Source organism: Arachis ipaensis, chromosome B04 (genome assembly GCF_000816755.2).
Source record: "Arachis ipaensis cultivar K30076 chromosome B04, Araip1.1, whole genome shotgun sequence".
NCBI lineage: Eukaryota > Viridiplantae > Streptophyta > Magnoliopsida > Fabales > Fabaceae > Arachis > Arachis ipaensis.
The window spans coordinates 108,521,983-108,532,700 of record NC_029788.2 but is presented as its reverse complement, the minus strand read 5'-3'; the positions used below and the strand labels follow the sequence as shown (position 1 = coordinate 108,532,700).

Here is a 10,718-nt window from a genome sequence, read left to right as displayed (position 1 = left end):
ATATATATATATATATATATATAAACAAAAAACAAAAAAACAACAAACTAAGACCGCGTATTTCTAAGTGCTACCTTTGGTGGATAATGTTAAGCCCTCCCTCGAGTTTCCTTCTTCTAACCTCCCTTACTCTCTTCAAACTAAGTAATCTGATAATCTCTATCCTTATTATGACAGATATCAAGGTTGATATACACTAATTCAGGCAATGCTATTCTGGCATTAGCTTCAAATGCCATTCATCTGCTTTGGAAGTGGCCGCGAAGTGACCGTAATTCTTCTGGCAAGGTGTGATAATATGTGAAGTTACTTATGCCAACTGATTACTTATGATTTGGTGACTTGGGAATGAATACATGATGTTTACATTTCTTTGTGTAGGCCACTGCCAGTGTGCCACCTCAGCTATGGCAACCTTCAAGTGGCATCCTGATGACAAATGACATTGCTGTTCCTTGCTTTGCTCTTTCTAAAAATGATTCTTATGTAATGTCAGCATCAGGGGGGAAGATTTCTCTGTTCAATATGATGACTTTTAAGGTGAGCTATAAGTCCTAGTCATTATCATTATTCAAGACTGTATTTGGCTTGTAACTGATCAATTTCAATCTTGGCCCAAGTGCAGACAATGACTACTTTCATGCCTCCACCACCTGCTGCAACCTTTCTTGCTTTCCATCCTCAGGATAACAATATCATTGCTATAGGCATGGATGATTCTTCAATTCAGATATATAATGTCCGTGTAGATGAGGTATGATTGCTGTTCATAAACTGTTTCTGCTAACTTATGATTTGTGTAATTTGGTGTTTATGCATAACTTTCTTATTTGCAGGTTAAAAGTAAACTCAAAGGCCACACTAAAAGAATCACAGGTCTTGCTTTCTCTCATGTATTGAATGTCTTAGTTTCTTCTGGGGCAGATGCTCAGGTAATGGTCGTTCAGTGTAGATTTGCCTCCAGAATCTGTTTGATGATTAAATTGCATTAAAGGAACTAGTTTTGGAGATCCAAATAGTTCTCATCAATTAATGGCCTACTTTGAGCTTGATGTTGGCAATGCAATTGTCATTAGTTGTCATATGGGAATTTATTCATCTAATGTGCAGATTTGTGTGTGGAATACTGATGGATGGGAGAAACAGAAGACTAGATTCTTGCAACTTCCTGCTGGAAGGACTCAACCAGTGCAGGCAGATACACGTGTACAGTTTCATCAGGATCAGATACGCTTCTTGGTTGTACATGAAACGCAGCTTGCAATTTATGAAGCAACGAAACTAGAATGTCTAAAGCAGGCAAATTCATTTAGCTGAGTTTTATATTTACTGCACATTTTATTTAATTGGTCTTTTATCTGATAAATTATGCTAAATTGCAGTGGTTTCCACAAAGTTCTGCTGCACCTATATCGCATGCAACTTTCTCATGCGATAGTCAGCTCATATACGCCAGCTTCTTAGATGCAACAGTCTGTGTGTTTAGTGCTTCAAACCTCAGATTACGCTGTCGAGTCAATCCTTCTGCATATCTTTCTGCAGGTGTCAGGTAATGCCTTGTTTGATGGATGTTTTATCTAAGTTTGCAAGACATTTCTGTCCTTGAATTATTAAATTGTTTCTCAGTTATCATTTTGCAAATACAGAACATTTTATAGGTACACATTTCATGTAGATTTAATTTATAATTGTTATTCGTTCTCTATTGGAAGCAAGCAGCTTGATACTCTGCTTTGAAGTCCTTCAAAGTCCACAGTAGTTGTATTTTAACCTGTATTATCTGTTACCTCTTTTCAGTTATTCTGTTTTATGCTATAAATACGATCTGATTGAGGTCGGTAACATTTTACAATTGTTGTCTGTGCCAGCAGTTCTAATGTACAACCGCTTGTAATCGCTGCACATCCACAAGAACCAAATCAATTTGCAGTTGGACTTTCGGACGGTGGAGTGCATGTGTTTGAGCCCCTCGAGTCTGAAGGAAAATGGGGCGTGCCTCCACCCATCGAGAATGGGTCAGCAAGCAATGCAGCAGCTGTCTCAGTTGGTGCTTCTTCAGAAGAAGCTGCCCAGAGATGATCCAAAGTCACAGCCAAAGACAAGTTTCTTTTACATACTTGGCTTGCTGGCCCTTTCAAGAAGCAACCCACTAGTTTATGTACTGTACTTAAATGCAATTGCCAATACGCCTCAAATTCTTTTCTTTTCTTTAAGTTAAATGATGATATTTATAGATGTAGGATATGTTGAGTACTTCCGCCAAGTAACATTGGTTGGTCCATCTCCATCCTAACTTGTTCTTTTGTGTAGTCATGTTAAGTATAAACTACCGTCGCTTTCTAACTTGGCCAATCGTATCTTTATCTTCCTCATCGCCAACACTGATTTGATAATTTAGACATTGAATTAGTGTATATTTACACTTGCAAATCCAGATGAATTACAATGGTTCTACATGAAAATAAATAAAGATTTGCACCAAGCAGTGGCGACTCGAACAATAAGTCAACAAACATTGTAAAATGTACGTACAATCAGGACATAATAATCCTAAACTGGTCTTCACTCTTCAGGGCGAAAGCTTAGGAGATTCGGGAGATATTTTGATTTAAGTTCCTTAATGTCATTTGTTGTCACCTCACATGACTCCATTGACAAAGACCTCAACTTGTGTAGTGTTTTCAGATGCTGCAGCCCATCACGCGTGATCCTCGAATTTGAAACATTCAAAGAAACCAAACTAGTAAGCCCTGAAAAGAGGTGGAATCGCATGCATAATATGAGCACTAAAAATAGGACACTGATTACAGACCAAACAAGAACATGCTCATGATCATGTTTTTCTCAAACAGAACAATGTACCCGAAATTAAGTGGAGTGCAGTGTCTGTGAGGTTGGAGTTTTGTGATAAGTTCAAGAACATAAGAGACGAAAGATTTTTTATATTTTTCACACCATCATCAGTCAATCCTCCACCGCATATTTCCAGCGACTGCAAGCTCTTAAAGTCTGTTTTCCATACAAATTAAACAAAGTTAGTAAAGATATGATACAAAATCCAAATAATTCAAGCGGGATACATTCAAAGTATCAAAATCACTCTCAGAAATTAAAACAGTTGTTACTTTTGAGGTAGTTTGTTCCAAAATCTGTGATCTGTACCCCAAACAAATCCAGGTCAGTAAGCCCGGACAAACCTGCATGAGCATGGATGATGGAGATTATTGGTAACAACAGAAAGAGAGAGAAAAAAAAAAAGGAGAGAAAATCATTGCATAGAAACGTACTTGCAAGGGTAGCGAGTCCATAATCAGTAACACGGCGAGCATCCAAATTGAGTGACTTGAGAGATGACAGTCCACACAATTCACTTAAACCACTATCACTAATCATTGTGAATGACACATTTAGTTTCTCCAGACTATACATTCCTATACCAACAAAATATAAAATGAATAAATAGAATATCACTATAAAAAAATGTTCACAGAATTCTACTTACTCTGATATATAGCTCATGCATATATAAATATATTATATGATCAATTCAGAAAATAAACATGGCTGCATATTAAACCTGATAAATGTTGAAGTCCACTGCTTCCAATTTCTGTATCAGAGAGTTCCAGACATTTTAATTGCTGATGGCCTAAAATATAAAAGCATTCAAATTATTGTAAATTCATTAAGTAAGGAGCGGATATGTGAATTTTCAATGACAAAACACATGCATGCAAAATAACCTAATAGATGCTTGGTGCATACTGCTAAGGCTTTTTGGATTTTCTTTCCTTAAGTTTGTGGCAAATTACCATCCAAAGCATATTTATGTAATAAATTCAAACATAAGTAATTAAGTACCTGCCAGGTGGACCAATCCATCATCATCAATTCTGCATGAATCAAGGTTCAAGCTCTTCAACTTTGTCAGTCCTGCTTGATAAAAAAGGTACATAAATTGGTATTCAATTCAAACCTAGCAAATATGATGTTACTGAGTAGCGCTGTATCGGAAATGTTATGCATACGAAATTAATACTCAATGACTGCAAGCAAGAATACAAGATTATGGGTCAAATTCCGCAATATTTCAACAATCATCACCTTTCAAGTGTCCTAAACATGGATTTGATATTTCATTAAATCCCAAGTTTAACACTTCCAAATTTTCCAGTCCTGACAGAAATAAAGAAAACAAAGAAAAGAAGCCAATAATAAAAACTTAGTATTCACAACCAAAAAGTGAAACCCAATAAGTATATATTGAGTAGCTAGCTGTACAAGTGACAAGTCTACAACTTACGTGAAAACATTTCACATCCATTGTTAGTAAAATTGCATCTACTGATATTCAAGTTCGAGAGGGCTGGAAGCTCTGGCAGAAAACAATCAATCACAATATTAACTTGTTGCTTGAATGGTTCATTAGTTAATTTTAAATCCAACAAAGGAAGTTCTCTAAAAACTAAAAAGTAACGTAAGTTGGTTCAACCTGAAACTTTCAATTTTTAAATGAATAAGAAGATACACCTAAAGCTCTTTGGCATAGATATTATCAAGATAAACTTATTTCTCCCCCCCCCCACACACACACAAAAAATAAATAAATAAATAAGGTCTGTGAAGTGATTCAACCTGCAAGAGTATCCAAGCATGCAGCTGTTACAAAGCAGCCTTCCAAATTTAACAGAGCAAGATTTTGTAGCCCTGAAATAAGGCAAAAAAAGAAGATGAGCATGAAATTATGAAATTCATTTTCTCTTAAATTGTTAATCAGAAACACTCATACACAAGACATTTGGATGCCATTAACACAATATCAGTGCATTGTAGAAACAAAGATAGTGGCTATATGTTGGAACAATTCTACAATGCAATGCCCAATACCTTTTAGAAAATGGATGCCAATATCTGTGACTTTACTAGAAAACGGTGACCATGCAGCCAAATGGATTCCTTTCTGCTTGCAAAATTCTCTGAGTTTCCCTTGTTGCCATGATGAGCTCATTTCCACCTAAAGTCAAAATTGAATATAGCCACATCATTATTGAATTTAATCCCTTTAAAATATGTATATTTATTTGATAAATTTAATCCCTTTTGGCAAGTGTTGCTATTGAATTTTCTTACTTGATTGACAGAAGGAGGAATAGTTGCATTTTCTAAGAGCTGTGTGAGTTTTTTATGCCAAAGTTGCTTACACCAATGAATTTGGCTAAGCCTAATCTTTGACACTCTTCCATGGCTTCCCATGTTCCTTCTATGTCAAAGGGAAGCAAATCATCCTTTCCTATTTCAAGAACTCCATCAACTTCAGATTTCAACCTCACTGGCATATGAATCAAGTAAAGGTCTAAATAGTCCAACCCAAGTTTCCTAATCAATTTGAAGAGCAACTATACATTGGTGAGATTATATACTATATGATATTTTTTTTCTTTTTCAATTACTTTACATACTTGAGTGTGGTCTTGAGAGCTGGAAGGACAAGGTCATGGTGATCATTGTTGCACCAAAGTTTGGAAGTGATGAAGGCTTCATGGCGGCTGTTTATGATTCCAAGCTCTAAGGCCTTATCAGGCTACAAGCAAGCAGAAGGCAACAGACGCCAGCTGATAGAGCTCATTTGTCTGCATAAACAGGATTATTACTCAACAGCTCAGAAAGACAAAAATGTACAACTGAACAATGGCAATAGCCAAACAAAGACCCGAACTTGCAAAATTTCCATTCAATTGAACCATCAGTGCCATTTTCAAAAGATACATTCCCTCTGCATATTGATAATTCATTATTGGTGCAACTTGTATCTATACAAACTAATTTAATATAAAATTGTGTGGCATAAATATACTAATTCTGAAATTTCAAGGACTGTGTAAATATAATAAATAGAAAAAACCGCATGTGCAACCCGATCAGGATATAATAAATAGCAAGTTAAACTAATTAACAAAAATAAGCCTAGAGATGATCTTGACAAGTGAACATCCTTTTGTGTAATAATATAATGATATATCTTACTGCACAGAAGTACTCCGATCAGGAGAGTTTTACAACCAAAAAGATACCACTTATTAAATAATGAAAATAATAGCTTGAAGGTATACTTTACCACCGATAAGGAAATCAAGATTAAATAATGAAAATAGTAGCCGATACACTTAATTGGTCTCATCATATCCGATACACTTAATTGATCCATTGTAAGCAAGAACAAGATTAATAGCTCCTTCACCCCTGTAAACCCAGTTAGCTGCATCTTCTTCCCTTAGAGTTTGCTCCATCAATTTTCACCTGAAAAAAAACTCTCATTTTTAGTTCAGGCATTTTATCAAACATCAAGAAGACACCCAATGAAAAGCTTCAAAAAAACCAAACTTGAGTTCAATTTGAATAAGGAAACTTGTGAAAAAACAAAACAGTACCTCTGATTTATCATAGTCTGCATGTATTTAAGGACAAGGTATAATATATGTAGCTATAGTAATATAAGAATCTAATAAGCAAATAAAAACTTTAAGAAACTCATCAGTCATCATCATGATATATATACCTTTAATAGTTGAAATTGGTTCAATGGAGAGAGTTTCATAAAAAGGAAGTGAAGGGTAACACTCCATGTCTTGTATTGAAAACTCGTGTGCCCAACATTCCAGTGGTGGATATTCGTTACTGTTTCCCCTGAAATATAGATTGAACATAAATAAATGCAGCACAGTGGCAAATAATTCACAAAAAAAAGTATATATAGAGTGTTGTAACAATTTAATCTAATTAGATTACCTGGAATAATAGTAATAATCATAATCATATAAGGAAAATTGAATGGGAAGTGGGAAATGATATTCATCTATTTGTTGAGGGTTGAAGAAGTAGTTGCAACAAGCCATGGAGATGATGATGATGAGTAATGAGGGAGAGAATTGATGAAGCGAGGGATATAATGAGTGAGGGATACGAAGAGAAGTTGGCAATATATATACGGATAATGATGAAAAGAGACAAATTCATACACATTTAATAAGAAAAGAGTTTATCACCTTGAGAAATGCTACAATTCATATCCAGAAAATTTGGAGAGGTAAGCTGTCTTCTCATAACTTTCTGTCTTCACATAAATTTGGAGAGGTAAGCTGTCTTCACAGAACTACTAATTAATAAAGGAGAGAACATTTAAGATAAATAAGCATACAGAAATTGAACTAGGCAAAGCAATTACAACTAGAATGCAAATACAATATACCTCTAGTACACATATCTGCACAACATTATCAACAAACTGCCTAGAAACCAGAACTGCATCCAAAAGAAAGAAGCCTTTGTCAGTGCAACAGCAATTTCTAATCCATATTGATTTAGGCACCACCTAACTGAGCATCAATTCAAGACGTCTCACCTTTACCAAATTTGCCCACAATGGATGCAGCAAGTACAACCTATATAGGTGAAAAAAATTCAGAACATAAATTCAAAGTTGTATAAGATAATTCAAGCAAATAGAAAGAAAGACTGAAGTATTCCCCAACCCAGTTAAATGCATCATTTTGTAAAGGAATCCAGCACTGCCCCAACCTCACAATTTTGGCTACACTCAATGGGCAAGTAACTTGCATATAATCTAATTCATCACCAATTTTGTACGAAATAGAATTTACAGCAACCTATCATAGATAAATTTGAGGAGAAAGGGAAATAACACCGGGTATCATAAGCTAAATCAGAAGATCCAACAGTAATCTTGAAGAACATTCAAATACAAACCTCACCATGAATAGATCTTCTTGCATTGTTTAAAAATTGCTACACTTTTTAGATATACATAAGTAATGATAGTTGGCTAATAACTCTGTAGTTCAGAAAATAAAAAAGACTAACATGCAAGTACAAAACAGAAAATTTCAATTCACAAAATCAGATTAATTATATTTCATAACTTCATGGTAATAAATACAGTAAAGTACAATCAATAATTCTTTATGTACATCACTTTAGTGCTAGGTCTGGATAAGTGATCAGAGCTGGTTTCTCAGGATCCCCATACACTATAACAGACACAGAACCACAACCAGTTCGAATGTGATGCTCCTGAAATGATCAATATGATTTGTAACCAAAATACAGGCAAAAAGAAGAAAGAGGCAACAGAACCAAAGTTAGAAAACTGAGGAATAAAAAAAAATGAAGTATTTGTGCATCATAATCTTACCTTTATGAGACGATCTCGAACACTCTCAGCAGTGGCATAGTAAGCTTGCTCTAGCTCAAACTTGAGAGGGGAAAAATGAGGACTGAACTGAGCATGGTAACTGATATTGGAAGCAATCTCTTCAGCTTTTTCAGCTAATGGATGTGCCACTGCAGCAACCTTTGCTGCAGAAACAATATCAGAAACACCATCTTTGCCTAGACAGCAGGATAAAACAAAAAGACAGCAGAAAGAGTCACTTTAAGCAGGAAATCTTTGCCTAGACATAGAAAATCACTCAGTGCTCCTAATTAGCAGAGTAGTTGGCTAGAATGAAATAAATTACCTGTCACCAAAGAGGAAGCAATTTAGACTCATCACCTAGGGCATTTAAACATTGTGCACTGCAGAACATTGATATGATATCAGAGTAGTTGGCTAGAATGATAGCTCTGAAGGGTTGCAGAAGAGAAGTCTTGTTCGTCATAGTCGAATTCTGTGTCCATTTTACCATCCAAAAATAGGCAGACCACGGCGCAATCATTCATCTTTGAAGTCGGATACTTAAGTTTCCACTCCCGGGCTGCAGCATCTACCAGAATCCTTGCAGCTGATGACCGTGTTGGTGCCGAAGATACTATCTCAACCACCTCTTCATTGCTTAAAACATCCCAGACCTGGAAAGAATCAGAATCAGTTACATTCGGAGGAGACATGGAAAGATTCCACTGCTAAGTGCTAACAAACTATTGAGTGGTTACCTCATCAAGGCATATAATAATATAATATAGTACTGTAACCGTGTAAGCATGGAAATGATTGATAAAAATGAAATTGAAATAAGAAGGAAGTACCTCTCGAATTGCTTGAACCTTCCATCAACAATAGCAGGGAGTTTCTTGAAAGGGTTGATAGTTGATAGAGACAGATTATGGAGGTTTAATTAAAGAGGTAGATAAGTGTCTTCGGAAGCATAGTAATTGTAACGATTACCTGCAAATTCGGGAGATAACTGCTATCTTTTGGAGATTTCAACTTTAATCTCGTCGAATTCTAAAATCAGAAAAAAAACAACTTAGGGAATGAGAGCAAATAAACCAAAAGATCACAGAGAGAGTAAAATACTAAAATACAAGCTCTATCAAGCTTATCATCAAAACCATGCAAACAAAACAACCATGCATATGAACAAAGATTTAAGTTTAGAGCTCCATTATACACATTCTCATCTAAATGGACTGCTGAAAGAAATGGAACTACAAAGCATCCTTTTGGAATAACAAAATCTACTCAAACATGTAAATAACATAGTATTAGTACATGCTTATCATATAATAATATTATGGTCTCTTTTGAGCATGATAATTAACAAGAAAAATCTACTCAAACATGTAAATCAGCATCATCTCACATTCTCATAGTTGAAACTTAAACTCCATATAAGAGTTCAGAAGAGAAGATATTCTCACAACTATTAGGCACCTCTCCACAAGATCCCTACTCCTTGAATAGTCGCCACTTCGATTTTGACCTAAACATCAAGATTGAAATCATGACCAATAGATAACAAGAAATCACAAGTTGATATCAATTCTGAAGGAAGAAAATGGATTCGAGAAAAAGAAAAGGCTTACAGCGACGATATCAGGGTCACACCAGGGAAGCTGGTCTTTGCCAGAGAAGAAGTTACCAACGGAGTCAACTATCGTTTCCAGCTTTGCTTCAAGCTTCGCCATTCAACAAGAGCATAGGAGCATCGCCAGTGGCTCTCCGATGAACAACCACTGCCACAAAACCAAAACCCTAGTTCACGCACCCTATCAGTTCGAACAGGGGGAAAGAGAGAGGTGGAACCGATTTTGGTCGCCACAGAGCTAGGGCTTGCGCGAAGGTATGCGAGCCACAACTGAGGGGGATAAAAGGAGAGAGAGAGGCGCGGCGGTGGTGGAGCTTGAGCTTGCTTTGTTCTGCGAAGACACGGAGCTTGCTTTGTTTAAAAAAGAGGAGAAGAAGGAGAAGGTAGCTCCGGCGGTTAGGGTGGCCGGCGGTGGAGCTGTAGGCGAGGAATGGAGAAGAAGGAGCTCGTGCGCGACGGAGAGAAGAAGGAGCGATTTGAAGTTTTTTTTTTTGGTCAAGGATTTGAAGTTAAACCGCTAGGTTTCTTTGATTTGTGTGTTGTAAATGGAGTTCGGGCATATGCTAGGTTCAACTAAACATTATCGACGGAAAATTTAAATTACAGACGGATTTTCCGCCTGTAATAATTTAATAAAATGCAGCATTTTTTCTATTTAATTACAGACGGATTTTCCGTCTGTAATTATTTTTCACGAAAAAAAATTAATTTTTTTGACGGAATTATTGACGGATTTTATTTTCCGTCTGTAATTTATGCTAATCTATTTTTTTTGTTTTCCGACAAAAAAATCCCTCTGAAATTCCGTCTGTATTTCAGTGGGATAAAATCCGTCGGAAATATCCGTCTGTAATAACTAATTTTCTAGTAGTGAGGCCCTACCCTTACGAATAC

At 36.1% G+C, this 10,718-nt stretch overlaps 2 protein-coding genes across 40 annotated transcripts; one reads left to right on the top strand and one right to left on the bottom strand.

The window, feature by feature from the left end:
• Positions 147–2,372, top strand: LOC107639632 (protein TOPLESS). Of its 2 annotated transcripts, none has more exons than XM_021121523.1 (7): positions 147–288; positions 382–540; positions 626–754; positions 837–932; positions 1,111–1,299; positions 1,383–1,549; positions 1,869–2,372. In XM_021121523.1, the coding sequence occupies exons 2-7, from the start codon at positions 433–435 to the stop codon at positions 2,077–2,079; spliced, it is 900 nt and encodes a 299-aa protein (XP_020977182.1). In that variant the 5' UTR covers positions 147–288; positions 382–432; the 3' UTR covers positions 2,080–2,372. The 2 variants fall into 2 exon arrangements, with proteins under 2 accessions (XP_020977182.1, XP_016198674.1); XM_016343188.2 differs by having other exon boundaries at positions 148–288; positions 1,872–2,372.
• Positions 2,490–10,375, bottom strand: LOC107639631 (F-box/LRR-repeat protein 14-like). Of its 38 annotated transcripts, none has more exons than XM_021121502.1 (22): positions 9,823–10,375; positions 9,600–9,719; positions 9,043–9,241; positions 8,535–8,865; positions 8,210–8,406; positions 7,400–8,088; positions 7,247–7,299; positions 7,044–7,150; positions 6,557–6,684; positions 6,116–6,297; positions 5,460–5,630; positions 5,131–5,396; positions 4,888–5,014; positions 4,636–4,707; positions 4,304–4,375; positions 4,105–4,176; positions 3,862–3,933; positions 3,578–3,649; positions 3,288–3,431; positions 3,126–3,197; positions 2,863–3,009; positions 2,490–2,750 (listed from the first exon to the last, which is right to left on the bottom strand). In XM_021121502.1, exons 12-22 carry the CDS (start codon positions 5,251–5,253, stop codon positions 2,563–2,565), a joined length of 1,161 nt encoding a protein of 386 aa, XP_020977161.1. In that variant the 5' UTR covers positions 5,254–5,396; positions 5,460–5,630; positions 6,116–6,297; positions 6,557–6,684; positions 7,044–7,150; positions 7,247–7,299; positions 7,400–8,088; positions 8,210–8,406; positions 8,535–8,865; positions 9,043–9,241; positions 9,600–9,719; positions 9,823–10,375; the 3' UTR covers positions 2,490–2,562. The 38 variants fall into 38 exon arrangements, with proteins under 38 accessions (XP_020977161.1, XP_020977145.1, XP_020977170.1 ...); XM_021121486.1 differs by having other exon boundaries at positions 5,131–5,376; XM_021121511.1 differs by having other exon boundaries at positions 5,131–5,290.